The sequence below is a fragment of the Ranitomeya variabilis genome, chromosome 5 (genome assembly GCF_051348905.1).
Source record: "Ranitomeya variabilis isolate aRanVar5 chromosome 5, aRanVar5.hap1, whole genome shotgun sequence".
NCBI classification, from domain to species: Eukaryota; Metazoa; Chordata; class Amphibia; order Anura; family Dendrobatidae; genus Ranitomeya; species Ranitomeya variabilis.
This window is the reverse complement of record NC_135236.1, coordinates 687,091,347-687,104,172: the sequence shown is the minus strand read 5'-3', so window position 1 is coordinate 687,104,172 and position 12,826 is coordinate 687,091,347. Positions and strand designations below refer to the sequence as shown.

At 47.4% G+C, this 12,826-nt stretch overlaps 1 protein-coding gene across 4 annotated transcripts in view; it reads left to right on the top strand.

Moving 5' to 3' along the window:
• LOC143777149 (solute carrier organic anion transporter family member 1C1-like) overlaps positions 1-12,826 on the top strand; it is a 160,714-nt gene that overhangs the window by 105,504 nt on the left and 42,384 nt on the right. For all 4 annotated transcript variants that reach the window (XM_077267233.1, XM_077267236.1, XM_077267234.1 and 1 more), the window contains exons 3-11: positions 2,758-2,899; positions 2,968-3,100; positions 3,181-3,296; positions 3,701-3,847; positions 3,975-4,073; positions 6,724-6,933; positions 7,415-7,579; positions 7,742-7,937; positions 8,010-8,175. In XM_077267233.1, the coding sequence (XP_077123348.1) occupies positions 2,758-2,899; positions 2,968-3,100; positions 3,181-3,296; positions 3,701-3,847; positions 3,975-4,073; positions 6,724-6,933; positions 7,415-7,579; positions 7,742-7,937; positions 8,010-8,175 (1,374 nt within the window). The remainder of the gene's footprint in view (positions 1-2,757; positions 2,900-2,967; positions 3,101-3,180; positions 3,297-3,700; positions 3,848-3,974; positions 4,074-6,723; positions 6,934-7,414; positions 7,580-7,741; positions 7,938-8,009; positions 8,176-12,826) is intronic.

Genomic DNA, 12,826 nt, shown 5'->3' with positions numbered 1-12,826 from the left:
TAGACAAGGTACACGTATGAACACATATATGGCGGTACAACCACACTGTAAAAGTAACACCTCGGGTTCAGAACTGATACATGCAGACAGCTGCAAAGAACACAATGGTCACTCAAGTAACTAGTGTTTATAACTGTAAAGTGCATAATGCTTCATATGAGAGGCCATTCTGCCCAGCAGTGAACCGCATCCATCAGTCATACATCAAAAGGTATAATACAGGTATCCAGTTAAATCTGCCGTTCTTACCCGCAATCTCCTATGGTGCCAGTGTGTGTCCGATGGCCCCATCGGACACACACTGGCACCATAGGAGATTGCGGGTAAGAACGGCAGATTTAACTGGATACCTGTATTATACCTTTTGATGTATGACTGATGGATGCGGTTCACTGCTGGGCAGAATGGCCTCTCATATGAAGCATTATGCACTTTACAGTTATAAACACTAGTTACTTGAGTGACCATTGTGTTCTTTGCAGCTGTCTGCATGTATCAGTTCTGAACCCGAGGTGTTACTTTTACAGTGTGGTTGTACCGCCATATATGTGTTCATACGTGTACCTTGTCTATTTTTATATTTGTTGTTACTGATGTTGATGTGTTCTCCAATAAAATTCAATATTTTTATAATCTGATGGGTTTTTATACTCCGTAGTTTTCGTTGTAGGATTTATTTGTATAGTGGAGTTTAGCCCTGTTATATCATATGTCCAGTATAGGGTGTTCCCCGTTATGATATCTGATATGCACCAGTGGTATCTGCATTTAGTCTTCCTACATATGTCCTACACCTCATACAGATGTCATACACTCTCCTACAGAGGTCATACATCTTCTTACAGATGTCCTACATCCTCTTGCAGACGTCATACACTTTCCTACAGAGGTCCTACGTTCTTCTACAGATGTACTACACCTTCCTACAGAGGTCAAACATCCTCCTGCAGATGCCCTACGTCCTCATACAGATATCCTAAACCCCCTGCAGATGTCCTACACCCTCCAGCATACTGTATATTGCAAACTCCCATGGATTCTACACCAAAAAATGATCTACACTCCTTCAATCACACCCGCAGGATTCCTACACCACCTCCACAAATCAGAACACCATCCTCAATGTGTACTGCACAGGGTCTACTGTTATTATGTATGGCACTGTTATATCACTCCTCCTCTTCATATTCCTGCTCATCCACCTCAGCTCCCTCCCATCCTCCTCAGCTTCCCCTTTATCCTTCTCCTACTCGTCCTCTGCATCACTCCATCATTTTCCTCCTCAGCATTTTCCTCATGTAGCTTTTACTTCTCATCTTCCGCATCCCCCTCATTTTCTTCCTCACATCAGCTTCTTCATTCTCACCCTCCTACTCTCATCATCTTCCTCCTCCACATTATCCTCAACCTCATCTTCATGCTTATCACTCCATTCCCCATCATTTTCATCTTCAGCCTCCTCCTCTAATCCACATCCTCATCCACTTTATGCTCTTCTTCCTCTTCTATATTATCCTCATCCTCCTCTCTCTCATCTTCCTCCTCCTTCTCAATTTCCTAATCCCCTTCATCTGCCTTATCCTCTCTCATCTGCCTCTGTCTCACTTTCCTCCTCATCTTTCTCATCCTATTCCTCCTCCCTCTCATCCTCTTTCTCCTCCTCCCTTCTTCCTTATCCCCTCCTCCTCATCTGCCTCTTCCTCCTTCTCTTCATACTCCTCCTCATCCTTGACTTTCTCATCCCCCTCTCCCTTTTTACTCCTCTCATCCTCTTCATCCTCCTCCCATCTTCCTCTTCAGCCTCCTCCTCTATTCCACCTCCTCACCCACTTTATCCTCTTCTCCCTCCTCTATATTATCCTCATCCTCCTCTCTCTCATCTTCCTCCTCCTTCTCAATTTCCTAATCCCCATCATCTGCCTTACCCTCTTCTCATCTGACTCTGTCTCACTTTCCTCCTCTTCTTTCCCATCCTATTCCTCCTCCTTCTCATCCTCTTCCTCCTCCTCCCTCCTTCCTTATACTCCTCCTCATCTGCCTCTTCCTCCTTCTCTTCATACTCCTCCTCATCCTTGACTTTCTCATCCCCTCTCTCTTTTTACTCCTCTCATCCTCTTCAGCCTCCTCCCATCTTCCTCTTCAGCCTCCTCCTCTATTCCACCTCCTCATCCACTTTATCCTCTCCTTCCTCCTCTATATTATGCTCATCCTCCTCTCTCTCATCTTCCTCCACCTCAATTTCTTAATCCCCATAATCCGCCTTATCCTCTTCTCATCTGCCTCTGTCTCACTTTTCTCCTCTCTCTCATCCTATTCCTCCTCCCTCTCATCCTCTTTCTCCTCCTCCCTTCTTTCTTATCCCCCTCCTCATCTGCCTCTTCCTCCTTCTCTTCATACTCCTCCTAATCCTTGACTTTCTCATCCTCCTCTCTCTTTTTACTCCTCTCATCCTCTTCATCCTCCTCCCATCTTCCTCTTCAGCCTCCTCCTCTATTCCACCTCCTCACCCACTTTATCCTCTTCTTCCTCCTCTATATTATCCTCATCTTCCTCTCTCTCATCTTCCTCCTCTTTCTCAATTTCCTAATCCCCATCATCCGCCTTATCCTCTTCCCATCTGCCTCTGTCTCACTTTCCTCCTCATCTTTCTCATCCTTTCCTTCTCCCTCTCATCTTCTGCCTCCTCCTTCTCGTCTACCTCTTCTTCATTCTCTTCATACTCCCCCTCATGATCATGTTTCTCCTTGTGTCCTGTAGACTTTCCTGGTCGCTCTCTGCTTCAGTTACTTCGCAAAGGCGTACTCTGGGAGTTACGTGAAGAGCTCGATCACGCAGATTGAGCGTCGCTTTGACATTTCCTCCTCCACAGCGGGGATGGTGGATAGCAGCTTCGAGTTTGGTAGGCATTGTCGCCTTGATATCAATTTTGGCACTGTCTTGTTGCTCTCACATTTCTCCTCCGTCCAGGGAATCTGCTGGTGATCGCCTTTGTCAGTTACTTTGGGGCGAAGTTCCACAGACCGCGGATCATCGCTGCCGGCTGCTTCCTGATGGCCTTGGGCAGTTTCCTGTCAGCGATGCCGCATTTCTTCATGGGGCTGTACGTAAAGTGCCGTCGCCCTGCAGTATGTCGTGAGCCTTGGCTCCAGAGTTGCGTTGACCAACATTATCTCTTCATAGTTACAAATATGAAGTCGCGAGGGCACAAATGACTCCTGCCAACAATTCAACAGGCCACGCCTACAGCATCTCTCCGTGTCTGGCCAACAGGACCCTGACGGAAGACATGAAAGCAGGTAAGAGACCCGACTCCGACTCCGGACCAACAAACGTCCAAAAAGGCGTAAAAACGTACTAGACAAATGTCAACTTCAGTAGTATCGCGACATTACAAAGGGGAGGGTTCACACATGGCCGCAACGCTGCTGAAACGGTGTCCGCTAACAGTGGAGGTCACAGCACGGTCACCGCTGACCCACGCTCTCCACTAAGCTACACAGACAAACGTAGACAAGGGGACAACGAAAGCGAGTGAGAAGAAGTCAGGAGAACGCTGCAGACTCGGCACCGCGGCCAACAATCTGCCTGGGCGTTACTCTGTGAATACAGATAAAGTAGTAGATGTCACCTGCAGTCCTATGTAACACCACCGATATCAGTGCTGTGGACACCCTCAGCTCTGCTCCATCTGTCTTTTCAGGGTGTGTGCAGGAGACGAGCTCCTACATGTGGGTTTGCGTGTTGGTGGGGAACTTGCTGCGAGGAATCGGGGAGACTCCTATTACTCCTCTGGGAATTTCCTACCTTGATGACTTTGCTGGGACGGAGAACACGCCGCTGTACATAGGTAATGGTGGTGTCAGGGGGTCTGGGTTACATCAGATGATTTTCTGGGGTCCCTGCAGAGCTCGGATGGGTGGTTTCCCCTAGTGATTATTATGGTGCATTAACCCTTGCCGCTCTTCCCCCCCCAGCTTGTGTGCACACGATCTCCATGTTCGGCCCGATGGCCGGGTTCATGCTCAGCTCGGTATTCGCGAAGCTTTATGTCGATATTGGATTTGTGGATCTGGGTGAGTTGATTCGATATATGATGATGATGGTACAGATCCCCGCGCTCACAGAAACGTCATCATATCATCATGTCCCCTATATACAAGTGTCCCTGGTGGGCATCACTGCCATCTACTGCTCACTCCACTGTATTATCGCTACCAGGAGCTGATGGACCCCAAATACGGGGCACCGTAATAATTTACAGGAATTATATATATAATCTACAGGAGATACATACACCGCGCTCCACATTATTACACAAATGCTAGTATTTTCCTGAACACAGATAAGTCAGTGCAATGTTCAATCACTTTGCTGACATTGAGGCCTTGTTGGGATATGGTGGCCATCCACCAACCATCCATCTGGACCATCCAGCCATCTGCAGCCTCTGGAGGATCTGAGACCTTAAGGACAGATGACTCCAGAGACACCAGCATCGTAATTATCTGTTTGTTGCTTTGAAATGGGATTTTAGCAGCTGTTCTCTAGATCTGATTAATTTGTTTGGCAGAACCTTCCTCATTATGCCTTTATCTGCAGGACCTTCCTCATTATGCCTTTATCTGCAGGAACCTTCCTCATTGTGCCTTTATCTTCCGGACCTTCCTCATTGTGCCTTTATCTTCCGGACCTTCCTCATTATGCCTTTATCTGCAGGACCTTCCTCATTATGCCTTTATCTGCAGGACCTTCCTCATTATGCCTTTATCTGCAGGAACCTTCCTCATTGTGATTTTATCTGCAGGAACCTTCCTCATTGTGCCTTTATCTGCAGGACCTTCCTCATTGTGCCTTTATCTGCAGGACCCCATCTGCTCTGTATCAGTGACAAATCTCTTCACAATACATTGATTACTCTTAAGTTTCCATGAAATATCCAATGTTTTCACACCTTGCTTGAGGCATTGCACTATGTGACACTTTCCAGCAGCAGAGATCCTTTTTCTTTCTCATATTGCTTTGAACCTGTGGCTCTTAATAATGTGGAACATCCTTCCTAAGGAGTTTTCATTGTGATTGGGCACCTGACAACTAATTATCACAAGGGTCTGAGATTGATGTCAGTGATCCAAAGACCCCAAAGCACAAATCATCCATGAGGTTATGGGAAAAACAAAAATTTACATCTTTATGGCTCTAAAACCCAGTTTGCAGAATAATTTGGAGCACGGTGTATAGTATATAATCTACAGCTGTTATACACTGATGAGTAAAATCTGACTGCCAGGCTCCATATCTCACCATCCACCACTGCCTCTCATGTGAGACCCCCATCACACAGAAAGGGCGGCCGGATTACCAGAATCCCCCACCCCAGATTATCAGATTTACCTGGATGTAGAGTGAGGATCCGGAGGCTAGCGGTGATCTATCAGGCTCCATATCTCTCCATCCACCACTGCCTCTCACGTGAGACCGCCATCATCTTACAGACAATCATCTTTTCTATCTGACACATAAATGTGACTTGCAGCTAATTAGCATATGATTAGTTCTGAAGATTCTCCTCATTTCGCTGCATTGTTTCTGTTTTGCTCCTGGTGGTGGAATAATCTTTCTCTGCCGGAATACTACAACATAAACCTGTCCTCACATTCCCTAACAGCTCCGTGTGTTATTAGGATGATTCCCAAGTGAAAGATCACTGGTTGGAATCGAGGAGCCGCCATGAAGATTTCCCAAGAAAAGAGAAACCGCATCATCCAGATCATCGATAGCTGTCTCTCGGCCACGAAAATTACCAAATGGCATCATGTGAGTGCCATGACAGCTGGAAGAATATGAAATGAAGTCCGTCCGTCCATTCAGAAGCCAAGAGGTGGCCGTCCAGGACAAATATCGGAGTCACCAAGTCGGAGCATCTGAAGGTCTATTGGTTCTGGGGCGACAAACACGACAGTGGAGGAGGCTCGTATAATAGTGAGATCACAGACGTCCATGTCAGCACCCTGCGAAGAGCGTTACACAAGACTGGAATGGTGACCCGAAAAAAGGTGAAGACGCCTCGACTTCAATATTGTCCTAAGAAGTGTCTGCTCAAGTTTACAAAAAAGTCAGAAAAGTGGACGTAGAAGATTGGAAACGGGTGATCTGGAGCGATGAGATGAAGGTCAATAGACGGCTCTGATGGCTGCAAATGGGTCTGGAGGAAACAAGGGAATAAGGAGCGAATGGATCGAGAGATTGAAGGAAATGACAAGTTCGGTGGAGGAAGCCTGATGAGCCGGGATGGTTATACAGCCAGAAGCGTTGGACACTTGGTGAGGAACGATGGTGCTCTCGATATATGTGAGAATCCTACAAGACGAGCTGCTCCGTACACTCCAGTACTATGGGTATGACAAGGACGACACAGTGCTCCAGCAGGAGAACAACACCAAGGAAACGGCGAGAATGGAGAAGAAGTGGGTCAGTGACAATGAGGTAGAGGAGCTGGTTGTCCCCACAGTCCCCAGACCTCAACCTGAGGAGAATCTGCAGAACCGATCATGTGCTAAAGAACTACAAGTCACATGTATGTGTGAGATGGAAGTGATTGTCTGTAATGATGGCGGTCTCATGTTCAGCAGTGGTGGATGGGGAGATATGGAGCCTGATGGTCAGATCACCGCTACCCTCCTGCACTGCTTTTTGTAAGAGTCCGCTGCTGACTTTCTCCTGTAGACACGCTGACCATAACACCCCAGGACTCGCGCTGGGTGGGCGCCTGGTGGCTCGGGTTCATAGTGGCCGGAGTCATCAACCTGATGGCCGGGATCCCTTTCTGCTTCCTGCCCAAGGATATGAAGACGAAAGAGGCGCAGCCGTCCCCCGAGGGGCAGAAGTTTAAAGAGACAGAACCATCACACATTGAGCAAAAAGCTACAGTAAAAGGTGAGGGCAGACAGTACTAACCGCTGCTTTCTGTCAGTGAATCTTTTTTCCGCGGCGGAAATGCTAAAAAATGCTTACAATCAGCATCCCATTAATTTCTAATGCATTCCACAATTGATGTGCCCATGCTGCGTTTTTTTCCACAGCTGAAACACATCGCGGTAAAAAAACGCAGCATGTTCATTATTTTTGCGGAATCGCAGCAATTCCGCACCCATAGACATGAACTAGAAATCCGCTTGTAATCCGCTTGAAAAACGCATGGAAAATGCAATAAATACGCGGTATGTAAAGCTCATCTAAATCCGCATGCGTTTTGCCTGCCAAGGGTATGCAGAATTGAAGCAGAACATTCTGCAACGTGGGCACAGAGCCTAAAAGTCATTGACACCAAGCAGAATCTTACATGAGGGGCACAGGGTCTGTGTATATGAGAAGAGCCCGTGATGACGGGGTCCTGACATCTCTCCCTCGGCTGCAGGCTTCGCCCTCTCCCTGAAGGCTCTGGCCGGTCAACGCCTCTACGTCATGCTGCTGCTCATCACCCTCCTGCAGACCAACAGCTTCCTGGGGTTCATCACCTACAAGCCCAAGTACATGGAGCAGCAGTATGGACAGTCCATCTCCAGGGCCAACTTCATCACCGGTGAGTGCCCGTGTCCTCAGGGTGTGATCTGCAGGCAAACACTCCGGCCTGTACTCACACTACTGAGGCCTCCTTCTGACCGTGGAGATGACACAAGCCCATAATAGTCTACGGTGATGTTCCAATGTGCAGATTATTTTGCGTTTTTTCTATCGTGAGCAGGAGCTTCCACCCTGCCGGCGGCAGCTGTGGGCATGCTCCTGGGCGGTTTCCTGATGAAGAGGTACAAGCTTGGAATCCTGTCCACCTCCAAATTGGTCTTCACTTGCTTTTTCGTGGCCTTCATCATGTCCATGTCTGTCTTCATGGTTGGCTGTGATAACGGGGAGGTGGCGGGGATCACCGTGTCCTATAACGGGTGAGTCCGGGGGATTATAGAGATAGAGGCAAAGAATGTGGGCTCATGACTCTGACATCTAATATAACCTAGGAGCAAACTGGACACGTTAGGAGATGGCCGCTTCTTCGCCCCGTGTAACGCCAACTGTACGTGCTCCACCCAGCAGTGGGACCCAGTGTGCGGGGCGAATAATGTCACCTACATGTCAGCGTGTCTGGCCGGATGCACATCATCCACAGGATCGGGAAAGAACACAGTGAGTGTGAGCCACGGGCAGACGTAATCAGTGCCACGTGTAGAGGTCATCCGTGCAGGGTGATAATCAGTGCCACGTGTAGAGGTCATCAGTGCAGGGTGATAATCAGTGCAGGGTAATAATCAGTGCAGGGTGATAATCAGTGCCACGTGTAGAGGTCATCAGTGCAGGGTGATAATCAGTGCCACGTGTAGAGGTCATCAGTGCAGGGTGATAATCAGTGCAGGGTAATAATCAGTGCAGGGTGATAATCAGTGCCACGTGTAGAGGTCATCAGTTCAGGGTAATAATCAGTGCCACGTGTAGAGGTCATCAGTGCAGGGTGATAATCAGTGCCACGTGTAGAGGTCATCAGTGCAGGGTGATAATCAGTGCCACGTGTAGAGGTCATCAGTGCAGGGTAATAATCAGTGCCACGTGTAGAGGTCATCAGTGCAGGGTGATAATCAGTGAAGGGTAATAATCAGTGCAGGGTGATAATCAGTGCCACGTGTAGAGGTCATCAGTGCAGGGTGATAATCAGTGCAGGGTAATAATCAGTGCAGGGTAATAATTAGTGCCGCGTGTAGAGGTCATCAGTGCAGGGTGATAATCAGTGCAGGATAATAATCAGTGCCGCGTGTAGTAGTCATCAGTGCAGGGTAATAATTAGTGCCACGTGTAGTAGTCATCAGTGCAGGGTAATAGTCAGTGCCACGTGTAGTAGTCATCAGAGCAGGGTAACAATCAGTGCGAGGTAATAACTAGTGCCACGTGTAGTAGTCATCAGAGCAGGGTAATAATTAGTGCCACGTGTAGTAGTCATCAGTGCAGGGTAATAATCAGTGCCACGTGTAGTAGTCATCAGAGCAGGGTAGTAATTAGTGCCACGTGTAGAGGTCATCAGTGCAGGGTAACAATCAGTGCAGGGTAACAATCAGTGCAGGGTAATAATTAGTGCCACGTGTAGTAGTCATCAGTGCAGGGTAATAATTAGTGCCACGTGTAGTAGTCATCAGAGCAGGGTAATAATTAGTGCCACGTGTAGAGGCATCAGTGCAGGGTAACAATCAGTGCCACGTGTAGTAGTTATCGGTGCAGGGTAATAATCAGTGCCACGTGTAGAAGTCATCAGTGCAGGGTAATAATTAGTGCCACGTGTAGTAGTCATCAGTGCAGGGTAATAATCAGTGCCACGTGTAGTAGTCATCAATGCAGGGTAACAATCAGTGCAGGGTAATAATCAGTGCCACATGTAGTAGTCATCAGTGCAGGGTAATAATTAGTGCCACGTGTAGAGGTCATCAGTGCAGGGTAACAATCAGTGCAGGGTAATAATCAGTGCCACATGTAGTAGTCATCAGTGCAGGGTAATAATTAGTGCCACGTGTAGTAGTCATCAGTGCAGGGTAATAATCACTGCCACGTGTAGTAGTCATCAGTGCAGGGTAATAATTAGTGCAGGGTAATAATCAGTGCAGGGTAATAATCAGTGCCACGTGTAGTAGTCAGTGCAGGTTAAAAATCAGTGCAGGGTAATAATCACTGCCACGTGTAGTAGTCATCAGTGCAGGGTAATAATTAGTGCTGGCTAATAATCAGTGCAGGGTAATAATTAGTGCAGGGTAATAATCAGTGCAGGTTAATAATCAGTACCACGTGTAGTAGTCATCAGTGCAGGTTAATAATTAGTGCAGGGTAACAATCAGTGCCACGTGTAGTAGTCATCAGTGCAGGGTAATAATCAGTGCCACGTGTAGTAGTTAGTGTTGAGCATTCCGATACCGCAAGTATCGGGTATCGGACGATACTTGCGGGTATCGGAATTCCGATACCGAGATCCGATACTTTTGTGGTATCGGGTATCGGTATCGAAACAACATTAATGTGTAAAAGAAAGAATTAAAATAAAAAATATTGCTATACTCACCTCTCCGACGCAGCCTGGACCTCACCGAGGGAACCGGCAGCGTTGTTTGCTTAAAATGCGCGCTTTTCCTTCCTTCCGTGACGTCACGGCTTCTGATTGGTCGCGTGCCGCCCATGTGGCCGCGACGCGACCAATCACAGCAAGCCGTGACGTAATTTTCAGGTCCTTCTAGGCATTCAGTATTTTAAAATTACGTTCCGGCTTTGTGATTGGTCGCGTCGCAGTCACATGGGCGACGCGACCAATCACAAGCCGTGACGTCACGGGAGGCTGGACACGCACGCATTTTAAAATGCGCGCGTCTCCTGCCTCCCGTGACGTCACGGCTTGTGATTGGTCGCGTCGCCCATGTGACCGCGACGCGACCAATCACAAAGCCGGAACGTAATTTTAAAATACTGAATGCCTAGAAGGACCTGAAAATTACGTCACGGCTTGCTGTGATTGGTCGCGTCGCGGCCACATGGGCGGCACGCGACCAATCAGAAGCCGTGACGTCACGGAAGGAACGAAAAGCGCGCATTTTAAGCAAACAACGCTGCCGGTTCCCTCGGTGAGGTCCAGGCTGCGTCGGAGGGTGAGTATAGCAATATTTTTTATTTTAATTCTTTCTTTTACACATTAATATGGTTCCCAGGGCCTGAAGGAGAGTTTCCTCTCCTTCAGACCCTGGGAACCATCAGGAATACCGTCCGATACTTGAGTCCCATTGACTTGTATTGGTATCGGGTATCGGTATCGGATTAGATCCGATACTTTGCCGGTATCGGCCGATACTTTCCGATACCGATACTTTCAAGTATCGGACGGTATCGCTCAACACTAGTAGTAGTGTAATAATTATAGGGGATAACTCAGGAGACTCTTTGGGTGGAACAAGACAACTACAGGACACAGTTTTATAAGTGGTAAAGTCTATATTATCACACGGTGATTCAAACAGGTGCAGAGAGAAACTCAAGTCCACAACACTTGGTGTAAATAATAAACGCAGCTTAGCAGTCAATAGGAAACTTCAGAGGAAAATGCAATCACGCAGAAAGTCTATGAAGCACAATTATTCTTGAGGATACTTGACAAGAATAAGTCCTTGTCTTAGTCCAAAGATAGATATGCTTATAAGGCAGTTCAAATAATATCTTAGCTCAACCACGGAGGCCTGGGTAATAGTCTCAGGTTATTGCAAAGCAGAAACAGCTTACATGTCCAGGAAATGCAGATGGAAGTAAACACGAACAGCAGATGAAGGAGGATTACTGGAAACTTGTGTATGCAGCAGGAACTCAGAGCAGAGTGGCAGGATCACCACACAGGTTCACAGGAGCAGGTATATAGCCAGGGAGTAATCAGAGGTCAGGAGCTGGATGCAAGGCAGAATACTCTAGCACAGACTGAAGGCTGGGGTGGAGTTTTATAGCAGGAAGACACAGTGCACATGAGATCAAAGACGCCATCTTGGAAAAGGGCAGTAATGCACAAAAGGTAAAAAATGTTCAGAGTCCTGACATTACTCCCTCCTTAGAAGCGGCCTCAGGACGATCCTGGACCTGGTTTCTCAGGGAATCTCTGATGAAAACGAGAAATCTTCTGTTGGGCATTGATGTTTTACACAGGTTCCCAAGAGTCTTCCTCAGGGGGATATCCCTGCCATCTTATCAGATATTGGAGCCGATTCCTGCGAATCCTGGAATCAACAATTTCCTCCACCACAAATTGTTCTTGCCCATCAATCACCACAGGCTGCGGAGGTGGCACAACGCGTCCCTGGAAGGTATTAGGAGACACAGGCTTTAGTAAAGATACATGAAAAACTGGGTGTACCTTCATAGTCCTAGGCAGCTTCAGCCGGCAGGCCACAGAGCTCACAATACCGTTGATCTTGAAAGGGCCAATGAATTTCTGTCCAAGTTTTTGTGAAGGAACGTTTAACTTCAGATTCTTAGTTGCTAACCACACGGAATCTCCTACCTTGAACATGGGTGCAGGTTTACGGAATCTATCAGCAGATCTCTTATAACGTTCTTGAGCTGTGGTCAGGGATTCCTTCAGAACCTCCAGATTCTGTCTCATCGCAGTCAGCCTTTCCTCCACTGCCGGAACCGGAGAATTAATTGGAGACCTAGGTAAGATACACGGATGATAACCCAGATTGGCAAAGAAAGGTGTAAATTTAGTGGAGGCGCTCTGAGAATTATTATATGAAAATTCGGCTAAAGGCAGCAACTCCAACCAATCATCCTGGAGATGGCTGACATAACATCTTAGATATTGTTCCAGCGTCTGGTTGGTACGCTCAGTCTGACCATTTGTCTGGGGATGATAAGCGGAAGAGAGACAGACATTAATATTGAGTGCAGAGCAAAACCCCTTCCAGAATCTTGAAGTGAACTGCACTCCACGGTCAGAGATGATCTCATCCGGAACCCCATGCAACCGAAAGACATTCTGTATAACCAAGTTCACTGTATCTTTAGCTGAGGGGAGGCCGGTGCACGGAACAAAATGAGCAGCTTTAGTCAGGCGATCAACTACCACCATGATTGTATTCATGCCCCCCGATGTAGGCAGCTCCACAATAAAGTCCATTGATATAGACCCCCAAGGGCGGGACGGAACATGTAATGGTTGTAGAAGACCCATAGGTGTCACATGAGGAGTCTTGTAATGAGTACATACCTCGCAAGAGAGAACATAGTCCTTGGTATCCTTCAGGCAAGTTATCCACCAGAAAAATCGGCTCAG